Source organism: Fukomys damarensis, unplaced genomic scaffold, assembly GCF_012274545.1.
Source record: "Fukomys damarensis isolate Sample0158 unplaced genomic scaffold, DMR_v1.0_HiC HiC_scaffold_13, whole genome shotgun sequence".
NCBI lineage: Eukaryota > Metazoa > Chordata > Mammalia > Rodentia > Bathyergidae > Fukomys > Fukomys damarensis.
In genome coordinates, this window is record NW_022900925.1 from 16,787,216 (window position 1) to 16,809,891 (window position 22,676).

Here is a 22,676-nt window from a genome sequence, read left to right on the forward strand (position 1 = left end):
CTTTAATTCACCAATAAAAGAAACTACATTAATTTCAGTTACAAACACAAACTTAATTTTCAAAAAGAACATCACTGACCATGTTGGCAAAAACTACCACACTTAGAATGAAGAGTCAAAGATCTTATGATCCTTTCCTATATAAGCCAAATTTTAATAAAATATACTTGGTAATATATTTTTTTTCCCAAAGACAAGCAATAGTTTGGCACTTAATATATAATCACAATGACCAAGTCAGGTGTGCAGTCCCCAGTACAGACTTTATTATAGTTCAGTTATAAATACACAATCTCTTGACACTGAAGATGTAGTTCTTGCAGATACAGCCCAGAGGCAGGAAATGAATTGCCTTCCAAATGCTGCTTCTTATCTTTAAAGTAACCGCAAATTATTACTAAACTAATAAAGTAATTTTGTTTCAGAAAGTGATCTGATCTATCTTATTTTGAGCTTCTGATAAATCTAAGAGTGAGATGGGGGATTATTGCTTTTTGTCTGACTGCACACACTGAAATACAACATGAAAATAAAGGGAAAACTTTTAAAAATGATTTTTATGGTGAAGTTGGAAGAGGCAATAATCAAAGTCTGTCAATATATGAAGATGCGCATGATTTCAGAAAAACAGAAAACTGATTTTGTTATTTTACTTATAGCAAATTTGGAAGTAAAGTGTTTACTATCATCTAATTAGAAAGCGTAAGTTAAACAAGATGAGTAAAAGGGTGCAATAACACTATACACCAAATGAAACAGTAATTTTAAAATATAATTATGGATATTACTGTATTATTTATGGAATTTCTCTAATTAATAGTCCCTGGCTAATGGCTACCATCTGCCCAAGTTGGAAATCAAGATTCTATTAAGGGTAACAAAAATGCTAGGCTACCAAATATGACTGTCAAACACAAAGTGGGATGGAGACAGCACAGGAAACTTTCAACTAATGATAGTAATTACTACAGAGAAGATATTATTGTACTAACAGAGTAACATTCATTGCATTTTTACTATGTATCATATACTACAGGTGCTTAATATATACTATATTTAATTTGTAAAATAAAATTTAAGTAGATATTATGTATTTTTTTTAATATGGGAACTGAGACTAAGGGAAATTAAACAATTTGTCCAGGATCTTAAATTAGAAAAGCAGTATGAAGCTCTAATTCTAGCTGGCAAATTATCACACTTCTTCTTCCTCCTCATAGAAACTCTTGAAATGACAGATAAATCCAGGGAACTGGAAAACCCATAGAGGTTGAACGATAGAAAAGGTGTAATGGTTCCAAAAGTACATATTCTTATAAAAGGGATATAAAGTGCAGGAAGACTAAATGGGGATACTGTATTAAAAGCAGCAAAGCAGGTTTATACTGATTTTTCTTTTGTAAACAGTTTTCATTTTTGCCCTTATCTACAGTCAATACAGGGCTATGAATTAGAACACTGCCTCAGATGACTGGCAAGGGGAAACTGAGGAAGAAGTGGAACTTTGCATAGACATGTGGCAAGACACCCTTGTCCAATGACAAGCCTTAGCTTCCCCTATAATTAGGTAACAGTACGAAATAAGACCTAAAAAACAAATATGAACAAAACAAAAATCTTCAATCGGTTGTTAATCATCAATAAATTGAGCTGTAGCCAGGCGTGATGGTGCACACCTGTAGTCCTAATACTGGGGACGCTGAGGCAGGAGGATCACCATGAGTCTGAAGACAGCCTGGGCTACCTTATGTGTTCAAGGCCAGGCTGAACTACACAGTGAGAACCTGTCTCCAAATCAATAAATCAAAATAAAAGAATGAGTCATAAAACTAACTCAGAAGAACTCACTTCTTATATATAACACTTTTAGAGATAATGGTTAAAAGAATTTGTATCCATAAAAAGTAATTCACCAGAGCTTAAAAGTGATAAACTGAATTCAAACTGGTGAATGAAAGATGAAGTCAGGGCCGGGGATTTGGCTCAGTGGTTCTGCCGCCTGCCTTGCAAGCACAAGGGCCTGAGTTCAATCCCTGGCATCAAACAAAAAACAAAACAACAAGAAGTCAAAGAATCTTTCCAAAGAGTACTGAATAGAGAAAAATATGGAAAACAGAAAAGCTAAAACAGACGTGGAGAAATATTCAGATGTTCTAAAATGTATCTAAATAGGAATTCCAGAAGGCTGAATAAAATAGAAGGAAAACTCTTCAAAGCAGTAAAAAAAGAAAATATCCTTCCACTGGAAGAAATGTCAAGTCCTCAAAGTGAGTGTTCACCAGGTGTTGAGCCTAAACAGATCTTGGTGAAACTTCAGAAATCCAAGGAGAAAGAGAAAGATTCCAGCAATACTGAGTGAAGGTTACTTAAAAAGAAGAATCAGAGAGATCTCCATTTAAGAACACCATTTATAAAAGGAAAGAAAAGTATTGAAGTGTTATAGGAAGAACATTTTGAATCTGAAATTCTGTATGGAGCCAAACCATCTTCCAAGTATGAAGAAAAAATAAAGCTACCTGCAGATGTGTAAAGATTCAAAGATTACCTCCTATAATTTCTAAAAGTTTTGAGAATACTATTCAGGTATAAAACAAAGAAGTAGGACGCAGAAAACAACGGTCAGTGAACCAATAAAACTGACTATGCATCAATCGTTTAAAAAATAATATTCACAACTAAATTTTTGAAGTTTGCAAAGAGACATTGAGAACCTGTCACTGGTCAAAATTTTCTGCAGTCTAGGCAAAATTCCTGGAAGAAAAGAGAATAGAGAAAGCACAGGGAAATATAAACATGCTAGTTTGTCAAAAGGAGGATTTGAATATTCGAAACAGTCAAAATGGATGCAAATTTAATTACTGTGGTAAAGTTTTAGGGGTAACATTAAATATAATGCAATGTAAGTAAAACCCCAAGGGAGTAAAAGAGAATACCATCGCCGCAACAAAGATTTGATAACAGTACATAGAAGAAAAGGTAAAAATAAGAAATTTAGATGTTTAATAACACAGTTTCAAAATATATAAAGACAAAACTTTATTTTTTTAAAGAGAGAAAGGGCTGAATGTGGGCTCAGTGGTACAGCACTTACCTAGTATGCATGAAGGCTTGGGTTTGACCCCAGCTTTGGAAAGAAAACAAAGAAAAGAAGGGAGAGAGCCAGGGATTTAGCTCAGTGATGCCACCACCTGCCTTGCAAGCACAAGATCCCAAGTTCAATTGCCATACGGGGTGGGGGGGGGGAAGAAGGGACAGGAAAAAGGAAGAAAAGAAACTCAATCATAACCATAATGTACACTACCACATCACATTCAGGAAATATCAAGTAGATAACCAGATAAGAACATAAAGAGATCTGAATAATATAAATAAGGTTTTATAAGGGATACAAACTCAAATTGCTTTCAGGGCCAGAGATGCAGCCTAGCGTAGTATAGCAGGAAGTAATAAAAAAGTGCCGCTAGTCAAAGAGTGTAAGTTACATCTAAAGATACAGTTTTATAGTTTGGAAGACACTCACGACAAGTGATATGCTGTGAACAATGAATAAATGCACAAATATATACAAACTCATATATTCAAATAGTAATTTAAAGAAAACAGAAATGAATATGAATAAATCACAAACTCTGATCATGCATTAAGACACTAAGGAAATGTCAAAAAACTACAGACAGAAGTCATATAGGCCACACACACACACCCTGATATAAATAGGACTTTATAAAAAATTTAAAAATTGTGCACCAAAAGGACACTATCACTAACTAGAGTGAAAAGACAACCCACAGAATGGGGAAAAAAAATGTGTAAATCTTGTATCAATAATGGATTGATACTCAGAATAAAGAACCCAACAACAACTGAGCCAGGGATTTAGCTCAGCAGTTCGGTGGCCTGCCTTGCAAGTGCAAGGACCCGAGTTCAATCCCCGGTACCAAAAAAAAAAAAAAGAACCCAACAACAAACACACAAAACACTGACTAAAAAATGGGCAAAGAACTTGAGGCATTTCTCCAAAGACAGTACATATGAAAAAATGTTCTGCACAAATAGTCATTAGGGAAATATAAATTAAACCACAATCAGATGCCACTTCACACCCTTCAGGAAGGCAATTATCAAGAAAGTAACAAGTGGTACAGGAGGAGAAGAAAACGGAACCTTGTGGACTGCTGGTGAGAATGTAAGATGCGATAGCCACTATGTTGGCTCTTCAAAACTTAAACATTCCCCAGTTAATCATAAAATTATGATATGACCGAGCAATTCCACTTTTGAGCATATATACTCAAAAGAATTGAAGGCAAGAAATCAAATGATTTGTACACCCATGTCCATAGCAACATCATGGACTAATCCTGAGAATATTATGCTAAGAGAAATAAGCCACTGCAAAAGATAAATACTGTGATTCCACTTGTATAAGCTATCTGGAGTAGTCAGATTCCTAGACAAAAGGTAGAATGATGGTTGTTAGGGTTTGGGTGGGGAAGAGGAAATGGTTATAGTTTAAGGAGTACAGAATTTCAGTTTGGGAACTTTTTTTGCTGTTGTTTCATTTTGTGGTTCTGGGCACTAAACTTAGAGCCTTGTAGGGGCCAGGCAAACACTCTACCACTGAGCTATATCCCCAGCCCTATGAAAACAAAACAGTGGTGATAGTTTAACAATAATGATATATTTAATGCCCCTGAACTACACATTAAAAAATGGTTAAATGACAAATTATATGATATACATGTTTTATAATTAAATGGCAAGTAAAATGTAGCTGCACTTCTAGAAAGAATACACCCAGACCATGTGGAGTTTATCCTAGTATATAAAGAGTAGTTTCTCTTTAGGAAATCAATGTAATTCAAAATAGTAGCAAATGCTGAAGAGATGATAAAATTTCAATCCTTAATAAAATTTTTTAGCTATTAGACTGTCAACTTTCATTAATTTATCCTGTTAATAAACACCACCAAATTTTATGGCTTACACCAGAGGTTTATTTATTGTTCATAATGCATGTCTACTTTGGATAGCTACAGCTTCAAATTGTCTTCATTCTTGGACTGAGGCTAAAGGCACAATCCTTTTTTACAATATGCTTGTCAAAACAAGAAAAAAAGCATCAGTGGCCGGGGATTTAACTCAGTGGTTCTGCCAAATGCCTCACAAGCGCAAGGTCAATCCCTGGTACCAAAGCAAAAAACAAAAACCACCACCAACAACAACAAAAAGAAAGAAAGAAAAAAGCAATGACTTAATCAGGTCAATTACTCAAAAGTTATGCTCAGACATAGTACATGATCACTTTCACTTACATTCCACTGGCTATGACTCACATCTCATGGCTAAATCTAGTGTCAATAAGGAAGTATACTCTCCCAAAAAGAGGGGCACCTGACTGAAGAATTCTATAGCAATGGACTCCATACAGAAGATCATTTAATAATTGTAAACAAGATGTGAGAATGATAAATCTAAGAGGGAGGCATCCTTAATTTGTAAAAGTATTTACTATGAATAGAATGAATAGCATGCTCAGTGGTAAAGCATTAGAAATATTTTCGTAAGGTTAGAACTAAGACAAGCATGCCTGTTATCAACATTGTATTTCAACAAATATTCTGGAATAATTCTAGCCAATGAAACTAAACCAGAAAAAGAAAGTAACACTAAAATTATCTGAAGGCAATTATCCATCTATAGAATACAGGAGAAGCAACCATTAAAATTAGGGTCAAGGATGTAGCTCAGCTACACAGCACTTGCCTGGCAAGCACAAGGCCCTGAGTTTGATTCCCAGTATCCCTCACAAAGTCATTTGAGGCAGGCATGGTGCCACTGAACTAAATTGCCAGCCTAGATCAAAAAGTCATTTTAATGGGGAAAATAGTGGGGAAAACACTGGTAGCTGGTAGTTCTCAATTGTGGATTACGGTAGTAGTTTTCTAATTGCTGGGACACAATACTCAACACCCACAGCTTAAAGGACAAGTTTAATTTAGCTCATGACTTCAAAGGACTCAGTACACAGCTGGCAAGGCAGGAACATTATGGCAGAGTAAAGCTGCTTAGTTCATGGCAGCCAGGAGACAGAGCAGGAGAACAGCGCTAGAAGAGAAAAGGCAAGTGACCAGACATAGTGCTCAAATTCTTATCTTCATGATTTACCCATACACACCCAGAAGTGTGTTCTACCAATCCCTTGGACAGCTCCCTAGCCAATCAAGTTGACACGATCAAGATTATAAAGAAGTATTTGTTAATGCCCCTTATCTATAATGAAATAAATGAACTAATATAAATCTGCACATAATTTTAAAAATTATACATATAAACTGGGTGTGGTGGGGCACATCTGTAATCCCAGCATCCTGGGAGGCTGAGGCAAGTTCAAGCCCAACCTGGGCAATTTGGAGAGACCCTGTCTTAAAATAAACACAGACTGGAGATGCAGCTTAGAGCAAAAGCCCTGAGTTCAATCCTTAGTACAAAAAGAGTAAAAGGGAAGTAACTTATATAAGGATAATATATACTGTATTTCAACACATAAATGCACATTCACATTAGTATTAAGTGGTCAAATGCTTCACCTTTACACATAAGCACTGTAATTACCAGTAATGCTATAAATATAAATGCTGACTGAAGAACTGGTGACTAAAAAATCACAAGTGACACTGGTGACCATGATCCAGCTTTCTTAAGTGGTGAACAAGTCTTCTTAAAACCCTAAACAAAACAAAATATAATCTTCCCTCTATCATCAAATTAGGAGGAAATTTAGCACACATTTTGCCATGAAAAAATACCTTTAAAAAAGTATTTACATTTTATTTTATTAAATTATTTAATATAATAACAGAATCTGTGTTTATAGGTTGATAAAATTAGAAGCATTATGCCTGGCACAGTGGTGCACGCCTATAATCCTAGCATTTGGGAGGCCGGAGCAGGACAATCACTGCCAGGTGAAGGCCAGCCTGGGCTATAGAGTGAGTTCAAGACCAGCCTGAACTATACAAAAAAACCCTGTCTTAAAAAAATAAATAAATAAAAGCAACTTTTCATTTTTATTCATGTTCAGAAATTTCACCTATAAGGATGAGGATCTACTATCTCCGGCTCACATCAAAACTTGCTTCTAAAATCTATTCTCTGAAACTCTTAAAAGTCAATAAATAAACTGCTCTCAGAAGGACTGTATTATGTTTACAAGCACAGAAGGTGGAATCAGGCTGATCTGGGTTCAAAATCTATCTCTATTAATCTGAATACTCTGTGTATCATATGTGTCAACTTAAATTTAACTTTTTGACTCCTTAATTCACTTAGTGTCTTAAATATGCACATCGCTATGCTAACAACAAAATGAAATATTTCACCAATTCTACCAGTATTCATTCAAACTATCATTTCATTTCCTCTCCCTTTCCCTGTCAAACTTCAAAAATATGACAAATCAAAGTTACTGATCAAACTGGACAATAAAAGAGATAAAAGATTATAGAGGTAAACCAAACATTTTGAGGACTAAAAGAGTTAATATATTTTACAAGCTGTTTCTCAGAAAAAGGTCTTCTACCTAGAATATATAAAGAACTCAAAAAAATCAGACTCCTCAAATATAAAGACTGAATTAAAATATGAACATCTGAGATGAAGAGACATTTCTCAAACAAAGAAGTAAAAGCAGCAAATAATCATATGAAAAATGTTCAACATCACTGGTCATTCGAGAGATGCAGATGAAAACAACACTGAGATTCCATCTCACTCAAGTAAGAATGGCTGCTATTAAGAAATCAACCAAAAACAAATGCTGGCAGGGTTGTGGGGAGATAGGAACCCTTCTCTGTTGTTGGTGGGAGTGCAGACTGGTGCAACCACTGTGGAAATCAATATGGAGATACTTCAAATAACTAGGATTAGAAGTCTCATTTGACTCAGCTATTCTGCTGTGTATCTTCCTAAAAGAATTAAAAGAATCATACCACAGTGATATACACTCACTCAAATGTTTATAACAGCACAGTTTGTAATAATTAAAACTTGGAAACAGCCCAACTGCCCATTAACTGGAGACTGGATAAAGAAGATGTGGTTTTTAATAAAATGGAATACTACACAACCACAAAGAATGAGAAACTAGAGAGATTTATAACTAAGTGGATGCACATTGAGGCCATACTCTTAAGTGAAATTAAGTCACACATGTGCAAATACTGAATAGTTTCTCTGGTGTGAAAAAGTAAAAGTATAAATTAGGATTAAAATGCATAACTGATATTGTATAACAGGAAGAAAAGTCTAAAAGAGTAGAGGAAGTGGGAGGGGTAGGGGAAAGGTAAGGGAAAAGAAACAATTTGTGAAAAGGAAAAACATGGAAACAATGTCTTTGTAAATAGGGAAGGGTGGAGGGGATGAGGGGAGGGCTGGGGAATGTGAAAAAATAAGAACCTGACTAAGTCATGTACACGTACAAGATCCCAATGATGAATGTAACTGTGTTGTTATACCTAATATGTACCAATAAATTTAATAAAGAAAAAGAAACAGAAAAGATAATTAAAATACTGACAAAGGTTTAAGATAATCAAGGTTAGAGGAAAAAATATATTGAGTAATTTCCAAAAATGTTTCCTTCTTTCATTTTGCGAAGCTCTATCTGCATTTTTATGGTACATATCTTCCAAATAAATGTTATTTATGTTAATTGTTTATCACCACTCCTTCCTCCACTAAAACATAAGCTAAACAAAGGTAGGGGCTTAAGTGGTGTTTCATTGGTACAGAGAAGGAGATCAACAAATATTTGTTAAATGAATAAATACATGGTGATATAGAAGACAAAGATGATTATCTAACAAGATCATCTAGTAAATAGATCATAAAATATTCTTATAAGAAGTACACTTACTTAAAAGCATTCTTATAAGTACAGTTAAGAGTATTTTTTGTTATTTTTTTGGTACCAAGGATCGAGCACAGGACCTTGTGTTTGCAAGGCAGGCAGCAGAACGACTGAGCTAAATCCCTGGCCCCTAGAGTATTCTTATAAGGCAGTACATTTCTATAAAATGAGGTAAAAGCAAAGTATTTAAATTTTTAAAAATGTACTCCAGAAAAAAAAAATCTCAACTATTTGTACCAAAAATAAATAAATAAATAGCTCCAAACTTAATATAAAGAAAATATATCTTCCTGTTATCGAAGTCAGCAAGCCAAAGAAACTGTTTTACTTCCTCATAAAAACAATACTACAGAAAATAACTAATGTCTACAAAGGTTTTGAAATAAATTGTTATTTTAGAAATATTACATCCATTCAAGTAGATATTTAAATAGGTAAGAATTCTTTAATATTCAAGAACTTAGGAAATAATGCCCCCTGTAAAGACATGTTAAAAAGCAATGGCCTCAGAAATAGAAAGCAATGTAAAAGGCAACTACTGTAATAAGGTGCAGGCAAACAAATTAAACTTAAAATTCCACTATTACAAGAATGGAAGGACAGTTTAATTTCAGAAAAATTAATGTAGATTTATATTAATGCTAAAATCATTAAAACTTAAAACTTATGATTTTAAAAATTCTTGTAAAAAATTGCAGCAACTTACAGCAAATATCACAGTTAATTGTGAAATTTTACATAATTCCCATTAAAATAAGGAACAAACATGAATGTTTCTACCATTTCTATTTACACAAAAATGAGAAAGCAGTCATAATAGTCAGGAAAATTTCCTTATAGAATAGCAACAATGACTATAAAGTACCTATAAATTAAAAAAAATAAGTGGAATCTTTATAGAAGAAATTACAAAATTATATTAAAGAGTAAAACATCTGAATAAAGAAATATATTAAAAGTGGAAAAGACAGAATTATTACTAAAGCAAAACAATCACTTGTAGTTTACTGGCTTTTATTCTTTACAACAATTTGTTTTTGTTTTATTTATTTTTGCAGCACAAGGGATTGAACTCAGGACCTTACACTTGCAAGGTGCCACGGAGTTCAATCCCTGGCCCTTTTTTTGGTCTTTGGTTTGAGACAAATTCTCCCTATGTTGCCCAAGCTAACTTCAAAACTCCTGTGTTCAAGTGATTCTCTTGCCTCAACTTGCCTCCTGAATTCCTGGCACTATAGGTATACCCAGCACAATTTTGTATATATTTTTTCACTAAGTGTTATCTCATGATGAACCTAACACACTTTAATCAGGTATACATTCACTGTTAAAAGGTGGACCAGTTTTAAGTTTTTACTATCATAAACAACTCTGAGACAATATGTATAAATCTTTCAAACAGATTTCTAATTTTTCCAAAATAAGGATTTTAGGAAGGAAGATATTGGCATGGTTTCCTTCTCCTGACTGACACTGAGTCAAAAAAAAAAAAAAAAATTAACTTCTTTAAAGGACAATACTATTCCTTAGAACTGCAGTGCAGGAATGTGTTATCAATTTATAGTGACAAAAATGAGTGTTCATTTCCCATTAGCATTTTAAAAAGTTTGTGCAGGGCATAGTGGTGACACCTGAAATCCCAGCACTCTGCGAGGCTGAGCACGCAGATTACAAGTTAAAGCCCAACCTAGACAATTTGTGATTTAGCAAGATCTCTCCAAAAAAAATTTTAAAAAGGGGTGGGGATGTAGTGCAAAGGTCCAGGATTCAAGCTTCAGTACCAAGCAAAGTACTTGTTAAAATGATATAAAAAGTGGCAGCTCACTGTTGACATAATTTACATTTCTTAAATAAAATAAGACAGCATTTTTAATGGTCATTAGATATTTCTTTTCCTTCTATGTCTATAAATGTTTTTTCTGGCAGTTTTAAATGTTTCTTGCATTCAGTGCTGTACATCTTATGAAAATTAATGCTGAAATAAAAAGGACTACACAGCTTCTGAATTTATAGATACACTTTTACCCACACACTATGCAAATATACATATATAAAAGTGCATTTACTTTTCCTATGTAGTGTAACTTAATACTTTATTTTAAAAAGGTCAAAGAACCTTGTCTCTATACAAAAGCAAAAATTTTCAGATTTATATGTACCATACCTTTCCAAGGGATATGAATTATGTTGCAAAGTTAGATCTCACAAGTATATAATTGCCTAAAGAAAAGGTGTTGTGCCTGCCTCACAAACACAAGGTCCTGAGTTTGATCCGCAAAACCAGGAAAAAAACTTACAAGGAAAACTGTTATGCTCTTCAAAATAAGCAAACATTTATCACAAACACCTAGAAGTTCCATGTTTATTTTTTGTGTGATATTGGGGATCGAACTTAAGACCTTGTACTTGCCACGCAGGCAAGGCACCACTGAGCTATAGTCCCAGCCCTGTCCATGTTTAATGTCATGCAATATCTACCTATAGCCGGGCATGGTGGCGCATGTCTGTAATCCCAGCACTCGGGAGGCTGAGGCAGGAGGATCGCTGTAAGTTCAAGTCCAGCCTGGGCTACATAGTGAGTTCCAGATCAGTCTCAACTACATAGTGAGACCCTGTCTCAAGAAACCAAAAAGAAAACAAAAAACAACAACCAAAAAACCATCAATATCTACCTATATCTCCCACTAATTACCTTGTGAAAGTTGTAAAATATCTGATCAGGAATCAGTCAAATATAGGCTGGTCAAATCTAGCCCACCTGTTCTCTACTGACTGCTTTCACACTGAGTAAAGCTTTTTGGTTGGCTTGCAGAGCCTTTATTACATGTTAAGTGTATCAGATGAGTCGGCCCAGAGTATTTTGTATTTCATAATTCATTTAATTTCATATATACCTTATACACACGACACTAATATTATATAGTATTTTAATGCATATTTTATTTGCAGTCTTTCACATGAATTTAAATGTGGAATTTTCTACTTGTAGCATTAATATGGACACTCAAAGTTTCAGATTTTCGAGCTTTTTGAAGTTTGGATTTTGAGGTTAGGGATGCTCAACCTGTATCTGGCCCTATCATACACATTTTAAACCCCTCATATGTTTATATTGTACAGTCATGATTCCTGGAAATCAGCTTAGATGTCCAGATCCTAACTCATGGAGTTAATACTCCTAATACAGTGCCAAGACACATATGTAACAACTTTTAATATAAGGTTTAAAAAGTAAATGTGTCAGAAAGGAAGAGACAACTTCCACTGGAGAAAATGAATGGAGGGCATCTTATAACAAGCAGCTTTTGTACTATTTTACTAATGGCTATAATTTGAGTATACAGAGATGCAGAGAAGATTTCCAGTGTGAAGAAAGGCAGAACTATGAAAACTACCACCAGGACAATGAACTGTGAATAGAGGAGCAGGTATGAGAAAATGCTAATAAGCATTTTAAGGTCAAAGTATTAAATACAATTAGGTTTAGGAACTGGGGAGTAACAATGATTAGAATAGTACTTTATAAAGATCAACCTGACTTTGTCATTTAAAATAAATTTGAGGGCTGGGGATTTAGCTCAGTGGCACCACACCTGCCTCAGCAAGCACAAGGTCCTGAGTTCGATCACAATACCACAAAAATAAATAAATACATTAATGAATTAATTAATTTGAGGGGAGACAATAAGGAAACTATTATGAAGCTGTTAAAATAAACCAAGAAGCCAGGTATACATCTGTAATCCCAGGCCTTTGAAGGCTGAGGCAAGAGGATGGCCTCAAGTTCAAGGCCAGCCTGGACTACATAGTGAGACCCTGTCTCAAAAACCCAAATAAAGGCCAGAGATTTAGCTCAATGGTTCTGCCACCTGCCTCGCAAGCACAAGGATGCGAGTTCGATCCCTGGTAACAAACAAACAAACAAATAATAAAATAAACCAAGAAAAATACTCCTAATACAGGTGTGACCACCGGATTGGAAAAATTGGAATAAACAGTCTGACAACAAATCCACTCAAACACTTATGATCTGACAAGCATCAGAATCTGCATTCTTATTCATCGGGAGCAAAAACTTTCATTTCCTTTGCCATTTCTTCCACCTCTGTACAATATATAATTTTAAGCCGGGTGTGCTGGCACATGCCTGCAATCCAGCACTCGGGAAGCTGAGGCAAGAGGATCACTGTGAGTTCAAGACCAGCCTGGGCTACATAGTGAGTTCCAGGTCAGCCTCAACTATATAGTGAGACCCTGTCTCCAAAAAAAAAAGAAAATTATAATTAGTTTTAACAATTTTAAAAAGAACTACTTAAATAAAAGTTCTGGACTACCACTTTCCCATTTCAAAACCCTGAATACAAGCATATAATAAAATAGAATTCAAGTGCTAGGGCCCCCTCTGCTGGACCGCTGGAGATAAAGCACAATCTTATCAAATTTGGGATCTTAATTGCTTCTGGTAAATTGGCAAAAAGTAAGGCTTTGCTTCATGCTAGTGCCTCTCAAGGTATATCAAATGCTCTCCTCAGAAGAACTATAGTGTATCTTTACATTTTTCAAAGGACCAATACTTTATAGTTGTTTAGCTATGAAAAAAGTTTAACATATATTCAAACCTCACTGTAATAAATAATATACTTCAGTAAGAAATTTATTTCTCTGTACAAAGATGAACTGGAATTCATCAGATTGATTTGTGTGTGTAGTATTTTGAGATAGGGTCTCACTTTTTAATTTAGGCTGGCCTTAAACTGAAAGCAATCCTCCTGCCTCAGCCTCCCTAGTGCTGGGATTACAATCACGCACCACCACACCTGGCAGACAGATTTTTTTTTCAGATAAGTAAACTATGATAAAGAATTAAGTACCAGCCACCTTCACCAATGCAAGAAAGTATATCGGAGATAAGAGAACGGCAAGGTATTTCTCCCTTTTTTTAAAAAACTGAATTTTGCTGCCAGGTAACCATCTCTAGCATCTAAGACACATCAAGCTGTCTAGATCCCTCCATTTATTACTACAGTACTTATTATTGCTCATATCTGGATAGCCTTAGAATCCCCTATGTGGCTTCTCAAGTCTTCAAGCACCTAATCAATTATCTGCAATACAATCTCTCTACATGTAGGTATAGGCTAAGGCCTATCTCTTCTATGTCTAGCTACTATCATTCTGAGTAAACTTTCTAGACTTGTGTCTTAGTCGCCTTCTTGTTGCTAGGACGCAATACTGGGCACCCACAACTTAAAGAAGAATCTTATTTTGGCTCAGTGTTTTAGAGTTCTCAATCCACGAGTAGCTTGCTCTAAGGCAGATACAGAATGGCAGAGGGTCATACATAGTCAAGGAAAAGCTGCTCATGTCATGGCAGTCAGGAAGCAGAGAAGCGAGGAGGTGGGGAAGGAGACAGACCTTTCCAAGTCTGGCCCTCAGTGACTAGCTTCCAACCATGCCCCATCTCTTAACAGTATGTGAACTACAGTGCCCCATTATCCAATCACCTTCCAAATGCCCCACCTCTGAGTGCATGAGAATTTGGGTAACATTTTAGATCTAATACTCGTCCTTCTCGAAGTGAGGTACACTGTGGCAACTTCATATTGCTTTGTGTTACACAGTATGCCAAGATGAGTTAATATGAAACCATTAGATAAGCATGTCTTATCTGTCATATTAATAGTAAGCGATTTTAATAATCATTTCTATAAAACAAACCACAAAATGCCGGATAATTTAAAGGAAAATCATCTTTTCATAAATGGTGATGGGAAAACTGGATATCCATACGCAAAAGAATGAAACTGGAACCATACTTCATAACATATAAAAAAATGAACCCAAAATGGGTCAGACCTAAATTTAAAAGCCAACACTATGAAACTCTTAGGAGAAAACATAGGTGCTACTGGTTGTGGCTTTAAATTAAGCAAAAGTTTCTTTAGGAATGACACCAAAGCATTAACAAAGGAAAATAAATAAGACTTTCTCAAAATTGAAACATCCTTCAAAGGACATCAACAAAGAAAGTGTAAAGATAACCCACAGATGAGAGACTATATTTACAAGACATGTATCCAATAGGGGTCTCGTACCTAGAATATATGAAGAATTCTTACAAGTTATAATAAAATGACATAAAAACAGGTAAATGAGACCCAGGGATTTAGCTCAGTGGTTCTCCTGCCTGCCTCGCAAGCACAAGGACCTGAGTTTGATACCTGGTACCAAAAAAAAGAAAAAAAAACAGGTAAATGATACAAATAGATATTTTCCCAAAGATATAAAAATGGCCAACATCACTGGGCATCAAGGAAAGGCAAGTCAAAACCACAAAGAGATTATCACTTTACATTCACTAGAAGGGTATAATTAAAAAGGTAAGAAATGTTGAAGAGAATATGGAAATGCTGGAACCCTCATGTAACTGCTGAAGTGCAAGCAAAATGGTATACGCACTATGGAAAACAGTCTGGCAATTCCTCTAAAGGAAAAAACTAATTATATAAAGTAGCAATTCTACTTTCAATACATATCCATCAGACATAAAAACAAAAATATACGTTGACACAAAAACCTACAGATATTCCTCCTTTAACGACCAAGTTACAGTTCTGTGACTAGGTCGTTAAATGAATTGCTTGCTAAATGAAGAGCTGTATATAGCATGTACATTACAATATTCACAACAAAGAAAAGGTCAAAGCATTTTCATCTCCAGAATTAAGGATTATTTTGATGTTACATCATTGCCTTTTCTCTTTTACTTTCCTTTTTTAGTTTTATTTTAGGATTCCCTATTTTTAATGTTCATACAGAGATTTCTTTAACTGAAATACCGAATAGTTTCTTTGGTGTGAAAAACTACAATAGTACACAGGATCCTAATGAGATAATTAATAATGTGAAATAGGAAGTAAAGGGCTAAAGGTGTAGGGAAAGTGGGAAGGGTGGGGGGAAAGGTAATAAGGGAGAGGAAAAAAATATGAGAAACTGAAAAAATGGAAATAAAGTGTTTGTAAATGGGGAGGGGAGGAGGGGGTGAAGGGAGGGCAGAGGCAAGGGGAAAAATGAGAATCAAGACCTATTATGTAAAGGTACAGAATCCCAATGATGAATGCAACTGTATTGTATACCTAGATTGTACCAATAACCATGGGGAGGGGAGGAGGGAGTGAAGGGAGGGCAGGGACAAGGGGAAAAATGAGAATCAAGACCTATTATGTAAAGGTACAGAATTCCAGTGATGAATGTAATTGTATTGTATACCTAGATTGTACCAATAACAACCTCAATAAAAAGAAAAAAAAAATGCATAGAAAGCAGAGCAAAATCTGGAGACAGGTCAGTGCCCAATGGCATTACTAAAGACACAAACCAGCCCTGAGCCACTTACCCTGAACTTATTGTGTAAACTAAATGAATTTCCTGTATCCTTCATCCAACTGCATTTCTAATAGCAGTAGCCTGACAAAAGTAAAAGTTGAGGCCAATAAAGCTGATTTTTTAAAAGTATGAGCAAAGCAAAACAAAGTAGGAGAACCAGCTTCAAGACACAAAACTCCAGCAGTACCAGGAGCAGAGAAGAGTGCCACCTTGCAGCTAACTCCAGCACAGATTGCCAGCTCAGAGCAGAGGGCCGTGGAGTCCCAAGGCAGTGACTCAGGCACAAAGCCTCTGCTGCGCTGTTTTAACTTATGTGGGCTAGGTCATGGGAGGGTGAGAGGACAGAGGCTTAAGGACAGAAATGTTAAAATTTCTACCTGCATTTATTTATTTAGTTTCCAAAATCGTGCCTGAAGGGGGAGGGAGGGAGGGAGGGAGGGAGAGAGAGAGAGAGAGAGAGAGAGAGAGAGAGAGAGAGAGAGAGAGAGAGAGAGAGAGAGAGAGAGAAGTGAGGGAGAGAAACAGAGGATGCGAATGGCTTGCCACTCATTGGAAGTTCATTTGAGGCTCAGAGTATATAGATCCCTCAAGGTCAAAGATGAAGTCTTTTAATACAATGTAGAGCCTGGTACACAGTGGAACACTCAATATAAGCTTGTTGAATAAATTTTAAAAAAATAAAAATTAAAAAAAAAAAAAAAGAAAAGGTCAAAGGCAACTCCAACTGGATGACTTTACTTTTATCTATTCAGTACTGTAATGTATAACATAAAATGATAATACTGTACTATACAGTACAATCAGCAAAAATTACAGTACTGTATAAACAAGGTGTACTTGGGCTGGGGATTTAGCTCAGTGGTTGCGCCATCTGCCTCACAAGCTCAAGGATCTGAGTTTGATCCCTGGTACCAAAAATGAAAAGAAAACAAACAAACAAACAACAAAAAAAAAACCCACAAAAAAACAAGGTTACTATTAAGACACTGAGGCTCTATAAATGAGATGTACAGAACTGTATCAAAAAAGACGGGGTGTAAGTCTGAGTGGCAGGTCGAAATTTCAAACTATATACAAATGTTCAAAGAGGCATTATTTTGTGTAGACAGACACTGGAAACACCTCAAAAGCACACACATTTGAGGCCCTAGGTTCCATTCCCAGGCAGACCTGGAAAGGATAGAAAGAAAAACAGAGGAGGGGGAGGGGGAGAGGGAGAATAAAGAGGCGATACACATTCTAACTATGAAAACTTTATGGTAAGTGAAAACAAACACAAAAGACTACCCATTGCATAATTTCATTTATATGAAATGTTCTGAAAAGAAAAAGAAAGATTAGTGGTTGCCAGAGCTTGGGGAGAGGGAAAATGAAGAGGGACTATAATGGATACAGGCTTTTTCTTGGTGATGAAAATGTTCTAAAATTAGATGGTGACTAATTGTACAACTCAAATACTACCAAATTATATCATTTTTAAAAGGTGAAGGATGTGGTATATGAATTATAACTTAATAATATATTTTAAAAGGGTTAATGACCAAAACACAAGTTGCATGCAAACAAAAACTAAAATATAGGCTAAAAGAACCTAAAGCTAGAAGTATAGCATAATGATGGACTATCTGCCTAGCATGTGAGTCCTTGGGTTAAATCATCAGTACCGCAGTGGGGAGGAAAGAATGCATGTATTTTTTAAAATCCTATAAATAAATCTTAAAGAGTATATATTATGTACCAAATCTCTTCCCGTTCTTCTTGTGCTAATGTTCTTAGCTATCTACAATAGAAATCCTTAATCAACTCATCTTTCCTTATGTGTCTATTCACTTTAGCTGCCAGATCCTACTTACATCTGTGATATTTCTACTTATGCCCTTTAATTCTCACTGACCTCACTGTATTTAAGGTCCCCATCTTTTACTTAAACTACTGTAGAAACTTTCTAACAGGCACAGTGACTCTCATCTTGTTTCTCCTCTTCCATGCTTCACAATTCAGGTTACCTTCTTATGATAAAAATGTAATCATACCACTAACCTACTAAAAACTATTTACAAAGAAAAAGTTTAAATTTGCCATGAAAAACTCAATGCACTCCATAATCTAGCCCAATCCTGTGAAATCTCATTTGCAACAAGTTTTTCATAAACACATTCCTCTCTAGCCACATTACTGCACAAAAATGCCTTACATTTTTATGCCACTCTGTATTTCTTGCTGTTTTCTCCCAACTGAAATCTACATTTATCTATTTTACTCATTAAAATCTAAGCTAGCCTTGAAGGCTATTTAAATGTCTCGGTTTTCCTTTAGTAAACTTCATCATTTTATCCTATACACCTCATTAACATTTTGTAATTCTATTATTAAAGATTAGAGTCAAACAGGCCTCAGTTCAAATCCTAGTATGAAGCACTTATATTAGTTGCATGCCTCTGACAAATTACTTAAGCTGAGTTTGTCTTTCCTCATCTGTAAAATGAGAATAATACATATATTACAGAGAACAAATAAAGTACAATGGGCATTCAGGAACCCTCAAAGTTTTCTTTTCAAATTTCATTCTACTTTGTATTAATGTTTACCTGTCTGTCTTTTTCACTAAACTATAAACTGGCCAGAAGCAACACTATGCAAACACTCCTCAATTTACAGTGGGGTTACATCCTAATAAACCCATCAAAGTTGAAAATATCTTCAGTCAAAAATATAGATAAGGGCTGGGGATTTAGCTCAGTGGCGCCACACCTGCCTGGTAAGTGCAAGGTCCTGAGTTTGGTTCCCAGTAATGGGGAAAAAATTAATATGCAAGGCAGTATTGTACAACTTAGCTTGGGGGAAACATCAAAATTTAAAATGCTGTTTCTACTGAATGGTTTTTACTTCTGCATTGTCATGAAGTCAAAAAATCATAAAGCAAACCATTTTAAGTAGTCCACCCCAAAAATTACTATAAGGGTGCTACACAGACTAAAAAGCACATAGGCTACAACTACAAAACTAATCAACTCTTAAAAAAAACCAAAAAACCCACAGTAATCAATTCTTAACCTCACCGTGAGTTTAAATACTCATTGATGCAGCAATTTAAAAATTTAACAGCTGTAATTAGTAACTTTCTCAATATTTTGTTTGAAAATAATCTAGTTGTCTATATAGAAATTTAACTAGTAACCTTGATTCATTTCATATCACTTATTAAATTTTATGAGAAAACTAAAACAGAAAAAAAATGGGAGGAAAAACATAAGTCATTGTTAAGCATTTTCAGTACTTTTACAACTGCATGGATGAACCTCACTGAAGGAAGTACAATGTATGATGTATGATGCATTGTATGACAGACTTTATGATTTCTTTCACATGAAATTCTAGAACAGACAAGACTAGTAATAGAACTCACAAGTAGTTTTGTGGGGCAAAATGTGGGGAGGCAGACTGCAAAGGCGCACAGCACAACTTTTAGAACAAAGAGAAAAGTTCTACACCTTTATTTGGGATTAAACATTTGCCAAAAATCATCAACCTGTATGCTTAAATGCAAATTTTATTATAGGTAAATTTAACCTCAAATTTTAAAAAGTGTAACAAAATAGAGCCAATTTTTTCCCAAAGAAATAGGAAATATTTCCTTTATATTATATAGTTACTAAAAACTGAAAGAGAAGCTATTTTTCTGCCAAAGAAGTATCAGAGATTAACTGATGGTTTTTGTTTTAAGAAAAAAAAACCCCAAAACCAAGTATTAAGCAGACATCTGGGGTTGTTTCTGCTGTAAAGTGGGTTTCACAGGAAAAAAAATATTTCAATTGCTAAAAAAGAAAATGTTCTTATTAGATCTTGTTACCATAGTATTATACAGTTAACTTTATTCACTACCATAATTAAAACTGAGCAGAACTTTAACAGGCACCGAAGAAATGACCATAAAAGTATGTCCATGAAAAACTGTTAAGAGTATTGCTAAAAAAATTAGAAAGTAATTGTTAATAAAATTTCTAGGAAATTGGTAACATTTTAATAACTAATTCCTAGGACTCTACCAACAGGTTAATTACATCAATTTTAGTTGTCTGAAAAGACTTTGTGTAACTGTCTAAAAGTAATGAAGTTCATAGCTTCTTAAAAGAAAAACTCAAGTCTATAAAGAAAAAAAATTGGTGGAGCTTCTTTCTTTAAACATTCCTTTTGATAAAACAATATGCTGAGAAATAACAAAGGTAAAGACATCAGACTCACAGGTTCAATGTTAAAATTTTTATATTTTTAACAATATAGGAATAAAACATAGGTTCCCTTACCTCATCATCATCATCAGAATCATTCCCAAACACTGATGGTTTCTGCAAAACAGGGTGTAACTGCTGTGTTTTCTTTGGCAAAATAAGCCCATACCTGCATTTTTTTTTGAAATAGAAATTACACCATTATCCTTAAATGTTAAAAAATACATCCACTACCTCTCGCAAATGAGGCTACCAAATCAAAACATGACATACAATCTATAAACATAACACCTTTTGATTTTCAATGGTCTCAAAATTCTAATATGCTGTAAGTTTTTATAATTATTACTCATTACTGTATTTGTGGACATAGGCCAAACTCAAATACCATTTTTATCAAGAAATATCTTAGATGGTGAAGTGACACCAACGTTTTAAAAAACAACTTATGAAAAGCTTAGTTCTGATAAAAATAAAAATTCTCCTTGTGGTCTAAGAATTATCAAGAAAACGGTTATTTTTTCTTCGTACTGTGTACTTACACACTTTTAAAGAAGTTACTGGATACCGTGACCCACAATTTTTAAAAAATCAATTTAACTTAGAATCTCAGTTGTCCATGAGAAGAGTTCCCATTACACTTTATTACGCTCACTTGCTTTGTCTTTGTGCATTTGAGAGAACCATCCCATCAGCCTCAACTCATTTAGTGTTTCAAGTGTTGGCCTTTCAGATGTGAGACTACGGAAGCCGCACCAAATAAAAGGATTACATCAAAGGTAAATTTCCAAGTACGTAAAATATTCCTCTTTTGCGGCATCATATACCCCAATTCCCTAATACGCCTACCCTTTTCTGTGGCTTCTCAGCATAACATTCCTAAAATGAGAAGGGAGGGCGGGAATCAGGAGTTGAGCTTCTGCCAAGGAGAACAAGGCCCTCTAAGGAAACCAGGAATTGTCTCTCTTCTTAGTGCCCCTGAGACCATCCAACCGGGGAGAAACTCAAGCGCGGGGTAGGAAGCAAGACTGAGGGGCCTCAGACCGAGCTTTTGGAAAATAGAAAAGTCTCGCTCTCTGCCCCTCAGCCTAACTTCCTTTATTTCCTCACAAGTTTCTCCCTCAAACTTCGGACTTCCATCCTGAAAAATATATGGGGGAGGGGAAATCTATGATGCTCAAGATTTCTCCTTTTTCCCGACTGTATCCCTGCCAACACAGTTTCTTCACTTCCAGCGCACTTTAACTCCTCTGCCAAAGACACAGCCGCCGTAGCTTCTCATTCCCAGCCTGACCCTAACTCCCAAATCACTCACTGCCTGCCCGGAATCGCCATCTTGCTCCCGTCTCCGCTGAACGTAGTCGACGCCGACGTGACGTAGACCCAGACGCCGTCACGTAAATTCTCGCGCGGCTTTGGACACCACGTATCCGCTTAGCAATTATATCTATTGGAGTTGATTTTACTTTGCTGGGTAATGTACCTTAGGGCGTCTGCTTTGCTTTGAAGCGGACCAGCTGCCTTCAGTGGGAAGAAGGGAATTGGAAAGGAGTCTAGTCTACGGATTCTCAGTGTAGTTCTGCGTCTAGCAGCATCACCGAAGATACTGTTAGAATTGCAAATTCTAGGACTCCACCCCAAACCTCCACCCAGAAATTCTGGGCGAGACAGAGCAATCTGAATGTCAGAGTACTCCGGGTAATTCTAAAACTCTAGTTTGTAACCCGCAACCGTAAAATCAATACTCCCCTTCTGAGGTAGTCAATGTAAGTATGTAACGGTCTCAGTAATTAAGCAGATAATGAAAATCTATATGCTAATAATACCGAAATTATTAGCAGTATTGTTCATGGTGCCATTTAGGTCTAGGCATCAAGACCATATATGATACTTTTATTTTGTTTTGTTTTGTTTTTTAACTAGCCACATTCCGTCTGTGTGTCCACTCAGTCTTGGCCCATTACAGCCTAGTCTTCGAACAACAAAGAGATCATTTCAGTTACAAAAATGATGTTGAAATAACCAGTTACAAATGTGGATTTGTGTGTTTCTCTTTTCAATTCTGTGAGTATTTATTCCTCTTTTTTTTTAAATGTAGCTGGGACTGACCTGGAACTCACTATGTAGCCCAGGCTGTTCTCGAACTCACA

The 22,676-nt window shown here is 35.5% G+C and overlaps 1 protein-coding gene across 3 annotated transcripts in view; it reads right to left on the reverse strand.

Moving 5' to 3' along the window:
* Positions 1-21,895, reverse strand: part of Nsrp1 (nuclear speckle splicing regulatory protein 1) — a 48,477-nt gene extending 26,582 nt beyond the window's left edge. Inside the window, exons 1-2 of one of the 3 annotated variants that reach the window (XM_010642203.2) lie at positions 21,842-21,895; positions 20,602-20,695 (exon numbers count right to left, since the gene is read on the reverse strand). In XM_010642203.2, the coding sequence (XP_010640505.1) occupies positions 20,602-20,695; positions 21,842-21,861 (114 nt within the window). In that variant the 5' untranslated portion in view covers positions 21,862-21,895. The other 2 variants (XM_010642204.2, XM_010642202.3) reach the window with 2 other exon arrangements.
* Positions 21,896-22,676: the final 781 nt, after the last annotated feature.